A 24,349-nucleotide genomic window follows, 5' to 3' on the forward strand; every position below is an offset into this window, starting at 1 on the left:
CTCAAAGTTTAGTGAGCCATCAGTCCTTATATCCATACTGGTCAACTTTGTTTCTGAGTTTTCTCCTAGTTTAGGAGCTGACTCACAGTTTGGTGAGCCACTAATTTCCACACCTATATTAGTCAAATTTGTTTTTGAGTTGGCTCCAAGTTTAAAAGGTGACCCACGGTTTACTGAGTCACTAGTCCTCATAACAATACAGCTTATCATATTCTCTACATTTTCTCCAAATATGGGAGGTGATTCAAAGTTGAGTAAACCACCAGTTTCCATACTCTTAATGATAAAATCTGTTTCTGAATTTTTTCCTACATTGGACATTGACTGAAAGTTTAACAAGTCATCAATTCCTATATCCACATTGATTAAACTTCTTTCTGAGTTTTCTTCTAGATTAGAAGTAGGTTCAAAGTTTAATGAGTCATCAATCCCCATACCCATACTGATTAACCTCGATTCTGAATTTTCTTCTTGTTTGGGGGTTGACTCAAAGTTTAGTGAGCTACAAGTCTCCACTCCAATATCAGTCAACAATGTTTCTGAATCTGCTCTAGGTATGGGATTTGGCTCAGGTTTTGGTGATTTCAACATAGTTTCTAAGTTTTTTTCTACTTTGGGCGCTGACTCAAAGTTTATTGGACTATCAGTCCTCAAACCCACACTGACCAACTTTGTTTCTGAGTCTTTTTCTAATTGAGGATTTGACTCAAAAATTACTGAACCATCAGTCCTAAAATTCACACTGATCAACTCTGTTTCTTCTGCTTCTGGAAATAATTTAAAATTTGGTAAGCCATCAGTTCCTACACCCACACTTATTAACTTTGGTTCTGAATTTTCTTCTTGGTTGAGAACTGACTGAAAATTTAGTGAGCTACCAGTTCCCATTCCAGTATCAGTGTCCGAGTCTGCTTTAAGTACAGGACTTGGCTCAGGTTTTGGTGATTTCAACATAGTTTCTAAGTTTTTTTCTACTTTGGGCATTGACTCAAAGTCTATTGAGCTACCAGTCTCTAAATTCATACCAATCAACTCTGTTTCCTCTATTTTTGGAGATAATTTAAAGTTTGGTAAGCCATCAGTTCCTACATTCACACTGATTAACCTTGGTTCTGAATTTTCCCCTTTGCTGGGAACTGACTCAAAATTTAGTGAGCTATCAGTCTCCATTTCAATTTCAGTAAACAATACTTCTGAGTCTGTTTTATGTATGGGACTTGGCTCAGGTTTTGGTGATTTCAACCTAGTTTCTAAATTTTTTTCTATTTGGGGCACTAACTCAAAGTTGACTGGACTACCAGTCCTCAAACCCACACTGACCAACTTTGTTTCTGAGTCTTTTTTTAATTGGGGATCTGACTCAAAGATTACTGAGCCACCAGTCCCCAAATTCATACCAATCAACTCTGTTTCCTCTGCTTTTGGAGATAACTTAAAATTTGGTAAGCCATCAGTTCCTACATCCACACTGATTAACCTTGGTTCTGAATTTCCTCCTTTGCTGGGAACTGACTCAAAATTTAGTGAGCTATCAGTCTCCATTCCAATTTCAGTCAACAATGTTTCTGAGTCTGCTTTAGGTATGGGACTTGGCTCAGGTTTTGGTGATTTCAACGCAGTTTCTAAGTTTTTTTCTACTTTGGACATTGCCTCAAAGTTTACTGAGTTACCGGTCCCCAAATTCACACTGAACAACTCTCTTTCTTCTACTTTGGGAGATAATTTAAAGTTTGGTAAGCCATCAGTTCCTACACCCATACTGATTAACCTTCGTTCTGAATTTTTTCCTTGGTTAAGAACTGACTCAAAATCTAGTGAGCTACTAGTCTCCATTCCAATTTCGGGCAACAATGTTTCTGATTCTGCTCTAAGCATGGGACTTGGTTCAATGTTTGGTGAGCTTCTAGGCGCCATAACGATACAGCTGAACACAGTTTCTAAGTTTTTTCCTACTTTGGGAGTTGATTCAAAGTTTAGTGGGCTACCAGTACCCACTCCAATATCAGTCAACATTGTTTCTGAGTCGGCTCTATGTGACTCAAGGTTTGATGAATTCAACATCGTTTCTAAATTTTTTTCTACTTTGGGCATTGACTCAAAGTTTACTGAACTGCCAGTCCTCAAACTCATATTGACCAACTTTGTTTCTGAGTCTTCTTCTAATTTGGGATGTGACTCCAAGATTACTGAGCTATTACTTCCTAAATCCATACTGATCAACTTTACTTCTGAGTTTTCTCTTAATTTAGGGACCACTTCAAAGTTAGGTGAGCTATCAGTCCCCAAATTCATATTGATCAACTTTGTTTCTGAGTTTTCTCCTAATTTGGGAGTTGACTCAAAGTTTGGTGAGCCATCACTTCCCACACCCAAATGTTCTCCAAGTTTGGGAGCTGAATCAAAGTTTAGTGAGCTACTAGTCCCCACACTCATAATTACCAACCTTCTTTCTGAGTTTTCTTCCAGTTTGGCGGTGGTCTCAAAGTTTAGTGAGCCATCAGTTACTATAGCCATACTGCCTGACCTTGATTCTGAATTTTCTCCTTGTTTGGGAATTGACTCAAAATTTAATGAGCTACCAGTCCTCACTGCAACACTGGTCAAAAATGTTTCTGAGTGTGCTCTAGGTGTGGGATTTAGTTCTATATCTGGTGAGCTCCTAGTCGCTGTAACAATGTGGCTCAACCTAGTTTCTAAGTTTCTTTTTACTTCAGGAGTTGACTCAAAGTTTACTGAGCTACCAGCCTCCAAATCCATACCAATCAACTTTGTTTCTGAGTTTTCACTTAATTTGGGATTTGACTCAAAGTTTACTGAGCCAGTAGTTCCCAAATCCATACTGATTAACTCTGTTTCTGAGCTTTCCTCTATTTTGGGAGCCGACTCAAAGTTTGAGCCACCAATTCCTATACCTACATCAATTAAATCTGTTTCTGAATTTTCTCCTAACCTGGGAGTTGAATCAATGTTTAGTGGGCCACTAGTCCCCAGACCCATAACAACCAATCTTCTTTGTGAGTTTTCTCCCAGTCTATGTGTTGATTCAAAATTAAGTGAGATACGAGTTCCCACTTCAACATCAGTCAACAATGTTTCTGAGTTTGTTCTAGGTATGGGAGTTGCCTCAAGATTTGGTGAGCTCCTAGTTGCTATAACAATACAGCCTGATGCAGTTCCTAAGTTTTTTCCTACTTTGGGAGCTGACTCCAAGTTTACTGAGCTACCAGCTCCCAAACCCATACTCATCAACTTTGTATCTGGATTTTCTCCTACTTTGGGAGTTGACTGAAAATCTGGTGAGCTACCACGCCCTATACCCACATTGATTCCTCTTGTTTCTGAATTTTCTCCTAATCTGAGAGGTGAAGCCACATTTAGTGGGCCACAAGTCCCTACACCCACAATGACAAACCTTCTCTGTGAGTTTTCTCCCAGTTTAGGAATTGACTCCAAGTTTCCAGAGCTACCTGTCCCCAAACTCATGCTCATCAACTTTGTTTCTGAATTTTCTCCTACTCTGGGACTTGACTTAACTGAGCTATTAGTTCCCATACCCATATCAATAAACCTTGTTTCTGAATTTTCTCCTTGGTTGGGAGCTGGTTTAACAGTTAGTGGGCCACTAGTTCCCACACTAGTAACAATGAACTTTCTTTCTGAGTTTTCTTCTTGTTTGGGAGGGGATTCAAAAGTTAATGAGCTACCAGTCCCTAAACCCTTACCAACAAACTTTGTTTCTGACAAACTCTGTTTCTCACAAACTTTTTCTGGTAATTTGGTATTTGACTCAAAGTTTACTGAGTCATCAGTTCCCACACCAATGCTAATGAACTTTGCTTCTGAGTTTTCTCCTAGTTTGGGAGTTGACAAATAGTTTACTGAGGCACTAGTTCCCAAATCCATACTTATTAACTTTGTTTCTGAGCTTTCTCCTACTTTGGGGACTGACTTAAAGTCTGGGGAACCACCAGTTCCCATAACCACATTGATTAACCTTGCTTCTGAATTTTCTCCTAGTCTGGGAGTTGATTCAAAGCCTACTGAGCCACCAGTCCCTTTAAGAGTTGACTCAAGGTTGGATGAGCCACTAGGCTGCTTACCAATGGTGGTCATCACTGTTTTTGAGTTTTGTCCTAGTTTGGGAGTGGAAGTAAATTTAAGTGAGTGACAAACCCCTATACCTGTACGGCTCACTTTTAATCCTGACCTTTCTTTTAATTTGTGGGTCAACTCAAATTTTAACGAACTACCAGTCCCTATGCCAACACTGGTAAACTTTTTTTCTGAGTTTTCTTCTACTTTGGGAGCTGACTCCAACTTTAGTGAGTCACCAGCCCCAACACCAAAACTGGCAAACTTTGTTTCTGAGTTTGTTCCTAATTTGGAAGTAGATGAAAAGTTAAGTGAACCACTAGTCCACATACCCATATGGATCAACTTTGTTTTTGAATTTCCTCCTAACTTTGGAGTTGATTCCAAATTTCCTGAGCCACCAGTCTCCATATTCATACTGAACAACTGTGTTCCAGAATTTGCTCCTACATTGGGAGCTGACTCAAAGTTTAGCGAGCCATCAGTCCACATGCTCATATGGATCAACTTTGTTTCTGAGTCTTCTCCTAATTTTGGAGTTGATTTAGAGTTTCCTGAGTAACTAGTCCCCGTATCCACACTGAATAATCTTGTTTCTGAGTTTGCTCCTAGTTTGGAAGTTGACTCCGAGTTTAATGAGCTATGTGTTCCCACATCCATACGGCTAAACATTGTTTCTAAGTTTCCTCTTAGCTTGGGAGTTGACTCAAAGTCTATAGAATCAAAAGTCTGCACACCCACACTGACCAATTTTGTTTCTGATTTTCCTCTGAATTCAGGAGTTGACTCAAAATTTACTGAGTGAAAAGTTCCCATATCCATACTGATCAGCTTTATCTCTGAACTTTCTCCGAGTTTGGGAGTTGACTCAAATTTTAGTGAGTGACCAATCCCCATATTACTTAATTTTGTCTCTGATTCTGCTTTTAATTTGGGGGTTGACTCAAACTTTATTAAGCCACCAGTTCCCACATCAAAACTGGCAAATTCTGTTTCTGAGTTTGTTCCTGATTTGGGAGATGATTCAATGTGCAGGGAGCCACCAGGTCCCACACATATACGGTTCAACATTGTTTCTATATTTTCTCCAGGTCTGGAAGTTGACTCTAAGTTTACTGAGCCACTTGTCCCCATCCCCATACTGATCAACTTTGTTTCTGAGTTTTCTCCTGTTTTGGGAGATGACTGAAATTTTACTGAGCGACCAGTCTGCATACTGATATGGCACAATTTTGTCTCTGACTTTGCTCCTAGTTCAGGGGTTGCCTCAAATTTTAGTGAGCCACCAGTATTCATACCTTTCAACTTTGTATCTGAGTTTTTTCCTAATGTGGGAGTTGACCGAAAGTTGAATGAATTACCAGTCCCCATACCCATACTAACAAATTTTGTTTCAGAGTTTACTCCTAATTTTGGAGCTAACTTAAAGTTTAGTGAGCTACCAGCACCCATACCTACACAACCCGACATGGTTTCTAAGTTTTCTCCTACTTTGGGTGACGACTCAACATTAAGTGAGCTACCAGTCCCTAGAACCATACTGGTTAACTTTGTTTCTGAATTTGCTCCTGGTTTGGGAGTTGACTCAAAGTTTAGTGAGCTACCAGTGCCCATATCCATACTTATCAACCCTGTTTCTGACTTTGTTCCTAGTGTGGGAGCTGACTCAAAGTTTAGTGGGCTACCAATATCCATACCCATGCTGAACAACTCTGTTTCTGAATTTTCTCCTAGTTTGGAGGTTGACTCAGAGTTTACTGTACTACCAGTGCTCATACTCATATTGATTAACCTTGTTTCTGAGTTTTCTCCTAATTTAGGAGTTGACTCAATGTTCAGTGAGCCACCAGTTCCCATACTCACACGGCTCAACTTCGTTTCTAAGTTTCCTCCTAACTTGATAACTGACTTGGCTTTTCCAGTGCTGCAGGTGTCCATATCCAAACTGCTCAAATTTGTTAATGATTTTTCTATCAGTTTGGGAGTTGCCTCAAAGTTTAATGAGCTACTAGTATCCACAGGCATCCTACTCGGCTTTGTTTCTGAGCTTCGTCCTAATTTGATGACTGACTCTGCCTTTAGTGAGCCACCAGTATTGATATCAATACTGCTCAACTTTGTTTCTGAGTTTTGTCCTGATCTGATGACTGATCTGGCTTTTAGAAAGCCACCAGTACCTTTATGAAAACTGCTCACCTCTTTTTCTGAGCTACCTCCTAATCTGATGACTGATTCAAATTTTTGTGGGCCAACAATTCCCATACTGGTAGTACTCAACTTTGCTTCTGAATTTGTTCCTAATTTAGGGGTTGACTCAAATTTTAGTGAGTTATCAGTCCCCGTATTCATATAGGTCAACTTTCTCTCTGAGCTTTCTCCTAGTCTGATGACTGATTCAAAATTTAATAAGCCACTAGGCTCCATGCCCACACTGCTAAAATTAATTTTTGAACTTTTTCCTAGTTCGAGAGTTGAGTCAGAGTTTAATGAACCACCAGAATCCTTACTAATACTGCTCAATTTTGTTCCAGAGTTTTCTCTTAATTTGGGAGCTGACTCTAAGTTTCTTGAGAAGCCACCACCCATAGAAGTACTGCTCAACTTTATTTTTGACTTCTCTCCTAGTTTAAGGGTTGCCCCAAAGTTTAGTGAGGCATTAGTACTCACACCAATATTGCTTAACTTTGATTTGGGGCTTTCTCCAAATCTAATGATTGACGGAAGGTTTTGTAAGCCACCAGGACCCAAATTAACACTGCTCAATTTTGTTTCTGAGTTTTCCCTTAACTTGGAAGTTGCCTCGATGTTTGGTGAACCACAAATACCCATTTCTATGCTATTCAACTTTGTTTCTGAGCTTTCTCCCAATTTGGGAGCTGACTCAAAGTTTGGTGAGCCACCAGTTCTCAAACTCATACTGGTCAATTTTGTTTCTTTGTTTTCTCTTAATTTGGGAGTTACCTCAGTGTTTGAAAGTACGCCACCAACATCCATACCCACACTGCTCAACTTTGTTTCTGAACTTACTCCAAATTTAATGATTGATTCAAAGTTATGTGAGCCAACCATACCTATATCGCTCAATTTTGCTTCTGAACTTTCTCCAAGTTTGGGAATTGATTCAATGTCTCTTGAGCCACTAGTATCTATACCAATACTGTTTAATTTTGTTTTTGCATTTTCTTTCACTTTGGAAGTAGACTCAAAGTTCTGTGAGTCACTAGTCCCCATGTGAATGCTTTTCAACTTTGCTTCTGAGCTTTCTCCAAGTTTGGGGATTGATTCAATATTTCTTGACCCACCAGTATCTATACCAGTACTGCTCAATTTTGTTTTTGAGTTTTCTCTTAATTTGGAAGTTGACTCAAAGTTTTGTGAGCCACCAGTCCCCATATGAATGCTTTTCAACTTTGTTTCTGAGCTTTCTCCATATTTGATGATTGACCTAAAGTTTCCCAAGTTACCAGTATCCATACCCATGCTGCTCAATTTCGTTTCTGAGTTTTGTCCAAATCTAATTATTGACTTAAAATTTTGTGAGCCACCAGTACTCATACTGCTCAACTTTCTTTCTGAATTTCCTCCTAGTCTGGTGGCTACTTCCAAGTTTAGTGGGCTACCAGTTCCCATATCAATAATGCTCATATTTGGTTTTGAGTTTTCTAATTTGGGAGTTACTTTAACATCTTGTGAGCTACCAGTGTCCACACTGCTGAATTTTGTTTCCAATTTTTTTCCTAGATTGAAGGATGACTCAAAGTTAAGTGAGCCACCAGTCCCCATACCAAAACTGCCTAACTTTGTTTCTGAATTTTCTCTTAATTGGGAGTTTGACTCAATATTTCCTGAGCCACCAGTTTCCACACCCATATGCCCCAATTTTGTTTCTGAATTCTGTCCAAATCTGATGATTGACTTAAAGTTTTGTGAGCCACCGGTACCTATGCCTATACCTCTCAACTTTGTTTCTGTATTTTCTCCCAATTTTGAGGTTGGCTCAAAGTTTAGTGAGTCATTCTTATGTTTTTCAATACCACTTAACTTTGTTTTTGAATTTTCTCCTAATTTAGGGATTAACTCAAAATTTAGTGAGCCATCACTTTTCTTATCAATACTGCTCAATTTTGTTTCTGAGCCTTTTCCAAATCTGATGATTGATCTAAACTTCTGTGAGTTACCAATACTTATACCTACACTGCTCAACTGTGTCTCTGGATTTTCTCCTACTTTGGGAGTTGACTCAATGTTTTGTGAGCCACTGGTGTTCATACCGATATTGCTCAATTTTGTTTTGGAGATTTCTCCTAGTATGGGAGTTGAGTGAAGGTTTAGTGACCCACCACTATTCAAACCAATATTGCCTAAATTAATTTTGGGGTTTTCTTCTATTTGGGGATTTGCCTCAAAATTTAGTGAGCCACTAGGTCTCATACCAACAATGCTCAACTGTGGTTCTGAATTTTTTCCAAATTTGATGACTGACTTAAAATTTTGTGACTCTTCAATATTTATACACATACTGGTCAACTTTGTTTCTGAGTATTTTCTTGGTTTTGGGGTTGCCTCAATGTTAAGTGAGCTACCAGTAGTCAGACTTGTATTACTTAACTCTGTTTTAGAGTTTTCTCCTACTTTGGGGGTTGAATCAAGGTTTAGTGACCCACTAGTACCCATACTAATATTTCTCAATTTTCTGTATGACTTTTTTCCTAATTTAGGAGCTAAATCAATATTTAGTAAACCACCAGTTTCCATACCAATATTGCTCAACTTTGTGTCTGAGTTTTTTCCAAATCTGATGATAGACTTAAAGTTTTGTGAGCCACCAGCACCCATACCCATACTGCTCAATTTTGTTTCTGTATTTTCACCTATTTTGGGGACTGAATCAAATTTTAGTGAGCCACCAGTACCCATAGGTTTCCTGAGTCGAAAGTCAGCCTCCCAAGTTTTACCCTGAGATTGTAAACCATCTCGTTGCAAAAATGATTTACCTGAGGTCATATCGAAAGAGTTCCCTTGTCCAACTTTAGGGCTCTGACGTAAAACTGAAGAGGTTCCTAACTGCAGTGATGACTCAAAAGAGTTAGAACATTTGTCGAACCGTATATCGTTATTGCACGTATCGTTCCTGTTTGGGGGTACATTTGATTACTGAAACCGATTGAGTTTCTGGGGATGATAAACTGGCATTTTCAGTCATAACTGGAGTAACAGCAGGATCTCGAGGGTAAAGAACTAACAGAACTGGAAAGCTCTGTAATCACTGGTGTAAATTGGATTTTATGGCTACTATTAGTAGTTTGAATGTTTTCTTCAGGAATTTGCAGGTTGTTATCGATGCACATGGTCTCCTCCTGAGAGTCTTCTGTAGGCAGCTGCTGTTCATTCATTCTTGTTTGGATAACTGTATGTCGAAGAGAAACCTCCTCCATATCCTTCTGCGATTTATAAGAAGAACATGAACCTTCAATGGATTTCAAGTCCTTCATAGATGAATCTTCTTCATCACCAAGAGTTCCCATCTCAGCCCCCTTTTCTGGAACCTGATCAATATCCAATTGAGCCTCCTTGGGAGGTGATGGATGGCTGAGAAGTGGTATGTCATCAGAAGCTGGTCTAAAATATGGGGGAAAAAATTTCATTATATACATATATATACATATATATTCTACAGTACACTTAAAATTTTAAATAAAAGATGTTCAAGAACTTCAGAAATGAAGACTCCTATGTAGAAAGGACAAATCAAGAGGTGACCGAATCAGTCTCTGTGCTATTGGGAGCTGGGAAATAATTCAGGGAACCTGTTAAGAGGAGAAAGAAATAGTTTCTCCAGCTGGTGGTAAAAAAAACCAAAACCCTAAGACTCTTAATCAGTTCAACAACATTCAATTCAACAAAATCATTAAGCACTTGCTATGTGACTTGCTTGACACTACAACTACACAGCAAGAGCAAAGCAGGCACTTACTATCTAAACAATCGGACACAGAGTGGAAAGAACATCATCAAGAAAACAATTACTATAATATAATTTTCAGGATTATCAGTAATAGTCTGATTTTTCAGAAAAATTTAAATACTAAAAACAGTTTTATTTCTAGACTCGATAAAAAAAAATTGTTACCCACAGAAGAATCATGTATGTTATTAAACTGTTACATTAACTTTTAAGGACATTTTGGTATTATGTAATGGAGCTAGACTAAAACTTTTCCCAGCAATGAATCTGGGGTTAGAGAGCCTAGATTTAAATCTCAATGGGGCTACTGTGTGATCTTGGAAAAGTCATAATTTCTCCAGGTCTCAATTTCCTCATCTGTAAAATGAAATAGACCAAATAACATCAATTCCTATGAACCTATAATCAAATGAATCTTTTATGTACAGTGCTTTGCAAACCTCAAAGCATAATGTCAACTATTAGTATTATTATTTTTTCGGCGCTAGCCAGCCCAGAACACATCAGGAAGGGATGAGAAGAGAGTTCAGCCACACACCTCAGTACAAAAAGATGTGGCAGGCAAGTTAATGACTACTTTATTCAAACAATGGTTCCAGTGGCAGTGACACTGAAGATCTGCTGAACACAGTCATGATTCCTGTCCATCCCTCAAATCTGATTAACTCTTCTAGTACTACTGGATTTGCCCAGCTACTTTCACCAGTCTCTAATCTGCTAAGGGAAAACCCTGTGCTCAAACAAGCATGGTAACTTACAGCACCAGGATGCCTTACTTCCTATCCCTTGCAACCTGCACTCCTCATTTATAGGACAAACTTTAGGCAGTTGCAGCCACTTCTATAGTCTTACAGCTTCTGGGCCTTGGAGAAGGCTAAATCTGCCTCCTCTGAGGGACTAAAACATCACAAAACTCTTCCCTTTTTAAATTACATGATATGCATAATGTAAGACTACATCAAGTATTTTTATTTGCTATATATTCATGTATCCTTCTAAGTACCATGTGGACATTCAACTTGATCATGTGACAGAACTGATTTAGCAATTTAACTTACCTGAAATATATTACCAAAAAGAAGAGGAAATAATTATATTGAACTGCTCATTATCATCAGATTAAAATTTCAGAGATCATAATTAATCTACAACCTTGGGGTATTTTTCTGTTTTTGTAAGAATTTTTTTAAAAGTTATAAAACCATAGATATTGCTAAAGTAAAGGATCCAAAGTAAATGTCGCAGGAATATGTTAAGAATTTGAGCCAACTAGTGTCAACTCTGCCTTTGATATGACTATCAGAAAATTGGCCAGATTAGTAACTACCTTTTTTTATTACAGTAATTATTCTCTACTCCCATAGAGAACTACAGAAGTGAAAAGGGCTTAAATTGCAACATGAGATACTTAGGTGAGATGTGAAGAATAATTACCCAACAGTGAAGGCTATTATACATTGGAATGTTATGGGATCAACCACTCTGCATCTTTAAAAAAAAAAGATATATATACTCTCTTATGTTTACAAAATGTTTCTTTTGGTTTTTGGGGGGGGTTGCTTTTAGGCAATTGGGGTTAAGTGACTTGCCCAGGGTCACACAGCTAATAAGTGTTAAGTGTTTGGTCTGAGGCCAGGTTTGAACTCAGGTCCTCCTGACTTCAGGGCCGGTGCTCTATCCACTGCGCCACCTAGCTGCCCCTACAAAATGTTTTGTCAAATGTCCTACCTGAAAAACAGAATTTAAGGCAGAGGTAGTTCTAGACCATCTGACCATTAAGTACTATGTAAATTATTATAATAGAAAAAAGGTTACTGTTACCAACAGAACACAAGTATATCATGTTATAAATGGATCACTGGATAACAGGTTTAGAACCAGAAAGAACCTTAGGGAGCCTCAACTCAAACCTCTTCATTTTACACATATGGAAATTGAGGCATAGGTAATTTAGGTAACTTCCTCAATGTCACACAGGAATTCTAAGTAACAGAACTGGGACTAACCCCAAATCTGGCACTCTTTCCACTACCCCCTGGGTTCTTACCTCCTGAATTAAACTGTATTCTAAAACAGATAATAGTTTTAATCTGAAATTTCCTAACTTTCTGGTTAACTTTAGTTAGTAAAAAGTAATTCAAATTACTCTTTGACCATACCTTCTAAATAGGGAATTTCGGCAAAATCTGAGTAAAGGAGTAAGGGTTTCCTTATAAATCTGCTTCAACAAATATTCTAATACTATTTCCAGAACAAGAACCATTGCTGATGCCAAGAAATCTCAATCACTATAATTAACAGAGATCTGAATTACAAGGCAGTTAAGGGAATACTCTCTGATGAGTTATTCTGGAGAGATAGAGGCTAAAGAGAGACTCTAATCCTTTGCTGCTGAGAAGCTTTAATGTAACACTGTAGTTTTGCAGCTACAATTGATTATGGTCATTATAACAAAAAGCACTGTAGAGAAAACGCTTTCCCTCAGAATTTTAAATAACATTCATCTATTAAAAAATATTTGTGTTCATCTGTAAAAATGTGTCTATTAGATCTGTATATAGATATGTATCCAAATATGCCTATATATAGATATCTATGTGTGTCTCCCTATCTCTCTACATATGCAATATGTATACATGCATGCACTGGACAGATCTCTGCCTGTCTATGTATATAATCCCTGGCCACCTTCTCACCATCCACTTTACCAAGATGGATGCCCTTCAGCAGCCCAATCACTCTGTCCAGTACCGGAATTATAATGAAATCAATACTGCAATTGCAATTGGAAAAAGTGAATTCATATACTTTTCTATAAGTTACTTATCATCCCCACAACTTTCCAAACCAAAATACCTCCCCATGATGATCACTCATCTATACGTTTTGTCTTCCCCTATTAGTATGTAAGCTCCTTGAGGGCAGAGACTGTCTTCAATTTTGTATCTGTATCCCCAGAACTTAGTGCAATGTTTGACATATAGTAAGAACTTAAAATACTCTTTTTCATTTGTTCATGCATTCATTCACATATATTCATGCACACATGCATTCACACATACATATAAGCATGTAAACAAGATGTACATTTGCATTCTAATTAAGTTAAAATCAAAGTATTTGAATAACATACTGGTACGTCACTCTCTTTAAAAGTTATATAATGCCTCTACACATCAGTGCTCATTTAGCAATATTATTTCAAAAACCTAATATGTCAAAATAGCCTTCTTGATAAATATCCCTAGTTTCCATTGGGAAGATTGTGCTTAAAAACTAATCCTAATAGATAAACAAAGTGACAATGAAACATTCACAATATAATGATGAGTGTAAAACACTGTTTATTTTTACTCATTGTAAACTAATTACAAAATCATTATATAAAAAGTGGAATTATTTTATCCACAAAACATTTTATTCTTAAAGTGTATTTTAATCTTGAAATTGATGACAATTGTCTAGAGGCATATGTATTCATGCCTTTGTGAATGTCATCTATAATTAATCTAACTTTAATTACTGCCACTACCTTTCCTATCTTATGAAAAGTATGTCATTTTCATTAACATTAGGTTGCATTTTGGCAATCAAAAAGTTTACCCTTATATAAAATACCTTTATTAAAATATTATGCTGTATTTTTAAAAGTTAAACTGTATTGATATCTTCATTTATAACAAAATAAACTTTAGTAAAGTTATTACTAATCCTGGCTAATTCCCAAGAACATCCTTATTTAGAGTTTCAATAATAACCCTGGGTCGCACAGAGCATGATTAGAAGAGGAAAGAATCATAAAAATAAATCAAATAATAGGATAGTATAGCTTCATAAATGATTGGGCATGAGTGATTTAGTACTTTGAAATGCTCTGTGTTTATGTATGTGTGTAAGGCATGTAATATGACAGCTAAAATTTATAATGATTTTGACTGCATTGCTATTCTATCTTATCTCAAAGTTAATGTCCATAAAATAGATGTTATTATTGGGATAACTTCAGCTTTAATATAATAAAAAGAAAATGCAACCCATCTTTTCTAATACTGAAAAGAATGTATCAGTTTTGTTTCTTTATTATCTAAAACAATACTTGTTCTACCCAGCTTTACATTTTTATCATCTTGTTGTTTTTGTAGAAACATTCATTTTCTTTTCTTCCTTCTAATCCACTATGCCACCGAGAGGTAATCAGGTGGCTCAGTGGTTAGAGCACTGGGCCTAAAGTCAGGAACTGAGGTCAAATCTGGCCTCAGACAATTATTAGCTGTATGACTCTGGGCTAGTCACTTAACCTCTATTTGCTTCAGTTTCCCCAACTATGAAATGGTGACAATAACAGTACCAACCTCCAGGGCTGTTGTGAGGAGCAAGAGATATTTGTAAAGCCCTTAGGACAGGACCTGGCACATAGCAGGTGCTTAATAAATACTTGTTCCCTTCCCTTTTCTCTCACTTCTGCCCCTCACAATTTAACAGAAAAAAAAAAGAAAGAAAATCCTTTCAACAAATATAGATAATTAAGCAAAACAAATTCCTGCATTGCTATGTCAAGAAATTTATACCTCATTTTGCTCAAAATGAACCCAACAACTCTCTGTCAGGAGATCAGAATTTTCTGTCATGTTTAGTCCTCTGGAATCATAAATTCGTCATTGCACTAACCAGAATTCTAGAATTTTTCAAAGTTGTTTTTCTTTATAATGTTGTTGCCATTGTATAGATTGTTCCTATGTTTATTAATTTTACTTTGTTATCAGCTCACATGCGACTTTCCCATTTTGCCCAAAGCCATTCACGTCCTCATTTCTTATAATACAATAACATCCCTAAACACATACCATAATTTGTTTAGCTTAGAGGCAGGTAGGTGATACAGCACACAGAGCACTGGACCTGTAGTGAGAAAGACCTGCGATCAAGTCTGGTATCAGACATGTACTATAACTCTGTGACCCTGGGCAAGTCACTTAATCTGTTATCTCAATTTCCTCATCTGTAAAAGTAAGGATAGTAATAGCACCTACCTCCCAAGTCTGTTACGAGGATCAAATCAGATAATAATTGTAAAGAGTTTAGCACAGTGCCTGGCACATAGTAAGCACTATGTAATTAGCTATTGTTGATGTTGTTATTATTATTACAATAGATAGATAATCCCTTACTTTCCAGTTCTCTGCCACTACAAAGAGGGAAGTTATAAATGTTTTTGTACATGTTGCTCCTTTTCCTCTTTAATTGATTTCTTTGAGGTGATTTAGTTTTTATCACTAGATCAAAGGATCTGCACAGTTCAGTGATTTTAGGAGGCAAACTCCATATTGCATTTCAGAACTGTTAAACCAATCACAGCTTCAATAATGTTATTAATGTGCCTCTTTTCCCATAGCACCATCAACATTTGTCATCTTCCTTTTCTCTCATGTTTGACAATCTGATGGATATGAAATAGAATTAGAGAATTTCTCTCAGTGATTTGTAGTCTTTTTTCCCATATAGTTGTTGATGGGTTGGAATTCTTTGGAAAACTGGTTGTTTGTATCTTTTGACCATTTGCCAACTACGGAATAACCTTAATTCTTATAAACTTGAATCAGTTTCTTATATATCTTAGATATGACACTTTATCAGAGAACTTGTTGAAAAGATTTTTAACAGAATTGACTTTGTTTATACAAAAGTTATTTCAATTTTATGGAACCAAAATTGTCCACTTTATTGTCTGTGAATCCTCTCAGTCCCTTTTTTGTCAAGAATTCTTCCCTGTCTATAGAAAGATAAGAAGGTCAATTACTTCTCTAAGTCATACAGCCATTAAGAATTTATTTTGGTATATGGTAAAAGATGCTGGTCAACACCTAATTTCGCTTAGATGCAAGTTTTTGTGGTAGAATATGAGTTCCTACCACACTAACTGGAGTCTTTGAGTTTATTGAACACTATGCCACTATGTTAAGATGCTTTTATATGTTGTGGACCTAATATGTACCATTTATTGACCTCTCTACTGTTCAACCAATTTGAGATATGGTACTGCTAGGTCTCCTTCCTTTTTTCATTACTCTCTTTGAGATTCTTGACTTTTGTTCCTCTAGATTAACTTTTATTATTTTTTTCTAATGCCATAAAATAATATTTGGGTAATCTGATTGGTATGGCACTTAATAAGTAAATTATTCAGTACTGTTGTCATTTTTATTATATTGTCTCAGTTTCCTCATGAACAACTCATGTTTTTCCATACATTTAGGTCTATATTTCTGTAAAGTGTATTTTTGAGTTACATTCATATGCATAATGGGTGTATCTTAGTAAGTTAGCTTCTAAATATTTGACACGTCACAGTTATTTTAAATTGAATTTCATTATCTCTTCCTGTAGGATTTTGTTGGTAATATACTAAAATTATTATGATTTACATAAATTATTTTATATCTTGAAACTTCACTGACTTGATTATTTCAATCAATTTTTGACTAACATTTTCTGGGTAGGCCATCTTATCTCCAAAAAGTGACAATTTTCATTCCTCTTTGCCTATGCTTACTCCTTCAATTTATTTTCCTTCCCTTACTGGTATCCCAATAAATTCTAGTACTGTATGCAATAGACAATGGTGACCATGAACATTCTTATTTTAACCTTGCTCCTACTGGAAAGACTTCCAACCTTTGTCAGTGGTATTTGCCTTTGGTTTTCAAAAGACACATTTACTCTATTTAAGGGAAAATTAACATGTTCCCACACCTTCCAGTGTTTTTAACAGAAACAAATATCAGATTTTATCAAAGGTGTTTTTAGCATCTAATGATAATAATAGGGTTTTTATTATTTGTTATTAATAAGATTTATTGTGTTTATAGTCTCCCTTATATTTAATCAGATAGAAGGAATTCTTATAAATCCAACCTGATCATAGTATATAATTTTTAAAGTATGTTGTTGTAGCCTATTTGCTAATATTTTATATAAAAATCTTATGCCAGTGTTGATTATGGATATTGGTTTATAGAGTTTTCTTTTTCTCCTCTAGCTGTCTGGTTTAGGTTATTAAAACCATATTGGTATAAAAGAATGAGATCAGAAGGATCTGTCTTCCTATTTTTGCAAACACTGTAAATGTCAGAAATATTTGTTCTTTGAATATTTAATAGAATTCATTTGTAAATCCATCTGGTAGTAGCATTTAGTTCTCTTTTCCCCCATTCTGGGAGTTCAATTAGAGCTATTCAATTTTTTTTCATAATATTGGGATGTTTAAACAATTTATTTCTTCTTTTATTTGGGCTATTTTATATTTTTCTGTATATTCACCAATTCATCTAAGTCACTGGCTTCAGTAAACACTTAAGCAAAATAATTTTTGATTGTTTTCTTTATTTCCTCTTCAGCTGTTATGGATTCTCCCGTTTCATTTTTTATAAGAACAATCTGGTGGAGATTTTTTCTCTTTTTAATCACATTAGCCATGTCTATTTATTGTGTTTTGTTTTTAATATATCAATGCAATGGTTTGGGTTTTTTTTTACTTTCAGCTTTATTAATCTCTTCTTTGATTTTCTACTTTGTGGTTTAGTTAGGGTTTTGTCTTCATCATTCTCATTTTTTTAGTTGAATCTCCAATTAGCTTTTTCTTCCTTCTTTTGTCAATGAAAGTACTTTAAGATATGAATTTTCCCCTCAAGATTGTTTTACCTGAACACAATAATTTTTGTTTACTATTTTCATTTTCCTTGATCAAGCTTTCTATTGTTTCTATAATTTTTTTGATGTACTAGTTTATTAGAGTTAATCTATTTTAATTTTTAATTCTTTCTTCAAAGGCTTTTTATTAAATATATTTTTAACATTATGATCAGTAAAGAATATGTTCAGTATTTCTGCATTTTTTCATGAGGATACAGGGTTGATTTCTATAAAGGTGTAATGCACATACAGCTGACATATTTAAACTACTTTCTGCTCCCATTAAATAATCATTACAGTTCTGTCAACACTTAATTGTTCTAATGTACTATTTAGGTCTTTAAATTCTTTCTTGGTTATCTTTTTGTTAAGATGTATCTAGGTCTGAAAGAGTTACATTGAGGTCCTCTACTATTATAGCTACACTGCCTATTTCTCCCTCTCCCTTAAGTATTTAGATGCTATGCTATTCAAAACAAAAATAAAAATTTACATTGACTTGTTATCCATGGTGGCTTTAAGAATAATTATAGCTTCCCTGCTTATCTCTTAACATGTCTATAATTACTGTACCTTTATTTGAAATCATGACTGGAATCCCTGCTTTTCTGAGTTCACCTGAAACACAATGGATTCTATTACAACCAATTCCTTTAACTCCATGTAAATCTTAATGTTTCAAATGTGTTTCTTGTAAAGAAAATATTATTGAACTATGCCTCCTAATCCATTCTACTATCATCTTCCATTTTATAGCTGAGTTCATCCCATTCAAGTTTAAAATTATGATTATTGTGTATTTCTCTATATCTATTTGTACCTGCTTTTCTCTGCGCCCCCACCTCACCACTCCCTTTTACAAATAGCACTTATGACTGATAAATGATTTCTCCTCCCCTGGTCACAGATTTTTTAACTTTTTTTTCCTTTCCTCTCAATTTCCCATTTCTACCCCCACCTCCAATACTGGAGGTTGTTTTGCTCTTACCAATCCCACCTTCCTTCTTAAAACCTCCTCTCACCCATCTCCTGTTGATTTCTATTTCCTTGTTGAATCTGATTTCTATTTCTATACCATGATCTGTGTCTGTGTCTGTGTGTATAATTATGTTCAACCTTTTTTTTTTGTCTAATTCAGATGAAAGTGAGGTTCATGAGATATGGTTTCTCCTACTCCTTCCTGCATGAATACTCTTCCTCTCCTATATCTCTATTTTGTATAGTGAATTCCCTCTTCTTCTTCCTCCCCTGTATTGTCACCTATCCCTCCCATTTCAGTCTTCTTCTAAGACCAAAATACAGAACAAAACTAAACTCATTGCCCCAGACCTCCCATATAACTTACGTACCTCTCTCAATGACCCCTAAAGACATTACGGTTCCAAGAATACATTTCTTGTCCTCCTATCAACAAATAAGTCTTTATCCAATCTGGTCCCTTCCAAATGAACAAACATGTGCCTTTCTATGTTCTTCTTGACTACCACATTTCCATTTCACTCAGTTATAGCCTTTTCATTGGGAATTCCTGGAAATTCTCTATTTCAGTAAAGATCCATTTTCCCTCCAATCAAATTATACTCACGTTTTGACAGGTTATTCTTCTTGAATATCATTCCAAGTTCCCTTCTCCTTTAACATCACAACTGCCAAATCTTGTATGGTTCTGACTGTGGTTCATCTCTTTCCTTTTAGCTGCTTGCAATATTTCTTCTCTGATCTGAAAGCACTAGATTTTGGCTATGATATTCCTGGGTGTTTTCATTCTAGGGTTCCACTTTCAACTTTGTTTTTAAGTGATCTGGATAGTCTCTCCATTTGTAATTTCTTGAAATATTGAGTTAAAGTTTATGTTTTGTTTTGGGGTTTTTTAGTCATGATTTTCAGGTAGTCCAAAAATTCTTGGATTATCTCTTCCTCTGTTTTCCAGGTCAGTTGTTTTCAATATTATACTCCTTACAACTTCTTATTGTTTTTTCAATGTTTTTATTTTATTATTTCTTACTATCCAATTTTTTCTATTTGGTCAATTTTAATTTTCAGAGTATTCAGTTCTTGGGTATGGTTTCCCACCATTTGTTGTAAGGTATTAATTCTCCTGTTCTTTCCTCCCTAGTTATTCCATTTTGTATCTCATTTAATTTCTTACAGGTACTTCTGAATTGCTCATGCCTAGAACGTTCTTTTCTCTGAACTTCTACTTGGAATTGTTGTGGTTTTACACTCTTTTTCTGGGTTTAGGCCTTAAGGATCTTTTAGTGCAAGACATTTCTTCAACATATTTGTAATTTTCTTTGATTTGCTCATATCACCAGCCTCAAGTGTCTAGTTTGGAGGTTTTGTGCTTGAATCAAATTCTGCTCATGTATTCTTGTATAGCATGAGCAGGCCCAACTTGATCCTGTGCATAGTTGCTAAGACTAAGTCTTACCTACTAAAGAAATTATTTGGCCTTGTCACCTGCTATGACTAAAACAGAGCTTTCCTGGGTGCTGTTTGGGGCCCTTCTTCTACTACTGCAGGAACTCAGGAGGCTTCCCAACTGGTAGGGCCCCTCTCTTGCCCCTTGATGGGAATCCAGGGACAACTTAAATTGGACTTTACTCAAGAAATCTCGCCAAGTATCATGGGTCTCTGGAGCTGCCTTGTACCAGGTGCTGTTCAAGGCTTTTCTACTGTGGCGAGGATCTCAGGTCACCTTGTCTACAGAATATTCATCAATAATGTCTCAACATCATTCACTACATGACTGATCCATCTTTATGGCCATATATTTCTCTGTATCTTACATGCAATTCTTGGTTGTTAATGCATTGCAGCTTGTTTTGTCTGTTATGCCTCTCCATTTTTTGTTCCAGCACTTAACTAGTTTTTTATAAATTACTGAGTATGGTTTCAAATTTAAAGCCCTAGAGGAAGAAAGTAAAGTCTGAAAAGAGCTATTATTTCAAGACAAGAATAGCTTCAGGCCCACCTTGTGATGACTAATAAACAAACGAATTAATATGCATTCACATACACATATGTGTACATACATATACACAGAGACACATATATATATACACATATATACATATCTCTCTATACATGCACACACACATTATCTATAAAACCAAAGCACTAAGAGGGCATAAGAAGGGAAGAATGGAAGGTTCTGTTTACTATTTTCATTCTAAGGTGGCTCTGAATCTGCGGTCTTGAAATCACAGCTCTTTTTAAACTTCAAGTTCTCCTTCTAGAGTTTTAAAATAAAGACCATACTAAACAATATATAAAGGGCTAAAACAAAAAATGAAGAGGTATGACAAACTAAACAAACTGCAACACATTCATGGCCCACGGAGGGAGGAAAGATATATGTATGTATGTATGTATGTATGTATGTACATGCATATATAAAAAAATATATATATATACATACATACAGAGAGAGAGAGAGAGAGAGAGAGAGCGAGAGAAAGAGAGAGCAAGCACCTTAGTTAAGATTTGTTTTTTCCTCTTTACCACTTGGGAGAATATGGTCACACCTTTCCTTTAGGAAAACCACTTTTACAACTGAGTAGAGGATAGACTGGAGAGGTGAGAGACTTGAGTCCAAAAGACCAATTAGAAAGCTACTGCTATAGTCCAGGCAAAAGATGATAAAGGCCATCTGTATAAAGGCAGCGGATATGAGTAGAGAGAAGAGGATGCCTGAGAAATGTTGGGTAGGTAGAAACAACAAGATCCGGCAACAAAATGGATCTGGGAGGTCCTATACCAGTGAAAAATCATAGGACTGGTCTAAAACACACACACACACACACACACACAGCTGTACACTCTGTTCCTACCGAATATTCCCCAGTGATCTTTTGCTCATGATGAACCTTATACACTTAAGACTAAAGGGGCCTTATCTCTCCACAAGAGTTATAAGTGCAAACACAAGGTAGTCATCTGGAGAATACTCCTTACTGTCACATGATAGTGGGTAGATAATAAGGTTTCCTTAGAGAATCAATCCCAAGGTCCATGAAAACAAATAATTACTGTAAATTTAAAGATTTCTTCACAGACCTGTTCCCCAGCTACTATCATTTACATCAGAGGTGTCAAATACCCAGAGCAAGAATAAGATTAAGATGTAATTGAGAAACACTTAAAATAATATTTTAAATTATACACTAGAAATAGTATTAATATGTGTTTTGCTAAATCAATACATAGCAGTGGCCTCCATTTCTATTTGAGTTTGACGGCACTGACATAAATACAACAGTGGGATCAGAAAGCAGATCCAAAGCCAGACACACTGAAAGCCTGGAAGACTATACAGCTATGTTCCCATATCTTCACTATGAGGGCAAAAGCCAGCAACTGTTCCCCAAAATATACTTCCCATAAATTTGGACTCAGGAAGATGAACTTTGTGTATGTACATATGTTAGATTTCATTTTCTGGTATGGCCCCTGACTTAACAAAATCACTATTCAGAAAACATTTGATCCTAAAGCATGAGGAATACAAGCAGGAGAGCTTGACTGATCAACTCCTTGCTTCCAATAAGCCACACCCAATTCACATAATGTGTTGAATAACTTACAACAATTTGCTATGCCAGCTCAAATCTTTTTACAGCCAATAAGTAAGAAGAAATCAGTATCTTGAATTCTCTCTCTCTCTCAGGCCAATGAGTGGCTATAAAGATGAAATTTGAAGTAGAATATAATTTGTTACAATCTACAATGTTTCTTTCTCAAGCTTACATCAAGGATGGTCTTGATGTGTATTCAGATTATTCTCATAAAAATTTTGTAGAAGCGAGAAAATTGGGATACTGGTCAATAGTTATTGATTTTTTTAAATCATCCTTTTTTGGTAATAGGTCCACATTTTTTTCAAGCCGTCTTCAAATCCTTTGACAACCAACCTCTCAACATCATTCAAATTGTTTAACTTCCAGTATGGACTTCTTCTGTGTACCATCATTTTAGTCCAGGTTCTCTTTTTATATTTTTTCTTCAATGACATTTCTCTTTCCTCCCTCAATACACCCAGGGCTATGATGCTACAATCCAAATGTGACAGCTCCACCATCACTTAGGGTTAAGAGTTTTTATGAAAACATTTACAGATCTCTTCCATTTTTCATCAGTTTTCTATTCTCCTATTTTCATTCTCAAATGCCCTTAAAATAACTTTGCTCTCATCAAGCTTTCTATAAATTAGTTTCCCCCAAGGGGCAGCTAGGTGGTGCAGTGCATAGAGCACCAGCCGTGAAGTCAGGAGGACCCGAGTTCAAATCCAGCTTCAGACCAAACACTTGACACTTACTAGCTGTGCGACCCTGGGCAAGTCACTTAACCCCAACTGCCTAAAAGTAAAAATAAAAAAAAAATTCTTTCCCCCTTTACTGCTTTTCTCACTGAGAAAATATTATTTGTAATCTTCCATACCACCCTCCTCTACTAGATTTTACAAATGAGTTTATATTTTAAACCGGCATTGCCCTTGGCTGTCCTATCTCTCAGCAATGAGATCAGACTTCAATGGCACAGGAAATTTCTAGGCACTTTGGATCTCATTAGAGCCACAGATTTGCCCTTGTTCAACTTCATTAAGAAATAATAATAGTTTGGGTAATTTATGTTCTTTATTTCAATTTCCATTTATTTTCCATTACATTATTTTGTTTAAATAAATCAGACAGAAATTGTTTTACTAGCACACCATATCTTTTTATCGTTATTTTTTCACCAATCGTGCAACAGGCACTTATTAAGTATGTGCCAGGCACTGGGCTAACAACTGGGTTTGCAAAAAAAGACAAAAGCAGTTCACGCCATCAAGAAGCTTGCATTCTGAGGAGCCAAGATGGAGTAAGAGGTGAGTCTCTCTTACTCTCCCTTATTAACCCCTGAAAGCCCAGAAAATATCACCCCAGGAAAAACCCTGGAACAGCTGAACCAGAAGAAAGATGGGGTACAGCAGTCCAGTAGCCAGGTAGCTTGAGGGATTACTGGAAAGGCCCCTCTTAACCTGGGGGAAGGGAAGCAGCATAGAATGGGAGGCATCCTGGCAAACTAGTGGAAAGCCCCACCTCAGCATACCAGGAGGAGATCCTGAAGCCCGGGTGGTAGAGCAAGCAAACACCAACACCTGGACCCTGAGTGCCTATTAGGGGGGAGGCAGGGTGGCACGACACCGGTGGAAACCAGTGGAAACCAGCTCAAAAAAACACCAGGTGGCTCGGCATTCTACAGCAACTGGCTCTCCCTGTGCCTCAGCAAAACTAAGGGAAGCAGCACTCCAAGGGGCCCCAAGTAGATAAACACCCTACAACATCCATCTGAAAAGAGCTGAAGAAAGCAAAAGAAAGGAAAGGCCTGGGTGAGCAGGAAATCTCCAGGAGCCACAGTACCCAATCCTATCCCTACAGTTCTAGTATTGTTGTTTCCAGCCCAACACCAGATAAAGCTGCCAGAATCCTACAGCCTCCAACTACCAACATTGGAGGCCCCAGCACACAAAGCCATCGACCAGGCCCTAGGCTCCTAACAAAAGAAGCTTGGGTCAGTGCCCTCTGCTCCCCAGCAGGAAAGCCCAATCTCTTTAAAGGC

The 24,349-nt window shown here is 36.7% G+C and overlaps 1 protein-coding gene across 1 annotated transcript in view; it reads right to left on the minus strand.

The window, feature by feature from the left end:
- ZDBF2 (zinc finger DBF-type containing 2) overlaps nucleotides 1-24,349 on the minus strand; it is a 72,273-nt gene that overhangs the window by 3,219 nt on the left and 44,705 nt on the right. The window contains 3 exon segments of the mRNA XM_078147467.1: nucleotides 9,087-9,231; nucleotides 9,233-9,322; nucleotides 9,324-9,711. Coding sequence (XP_078003593.1) covers nucleotides 9,087-9,231; nucleotides 9,233-9,322; nucleotides 9,324-9,711 — 623 coding nt within the window.

The sequence above is a fragment of the Phascolarctos cinereus genome, unplaced genomic scaffold (assembly GCF_003287225.1).
Source record: "Phascolarctos cinereus isolate Bilbo 61053 unplaced genomic scaffold, phaCin_HiC Scaffold_7;HRSCAF=346, whole genome shotgun sequence".
Taxonomy (NCBI): domain Eukaryota; kingdom Metazoa; phylum Chordata; class Mammalia; order Diprotodontia; family Phascolarctidae; genus Phascolarctos; species Phascolarctos cinereus.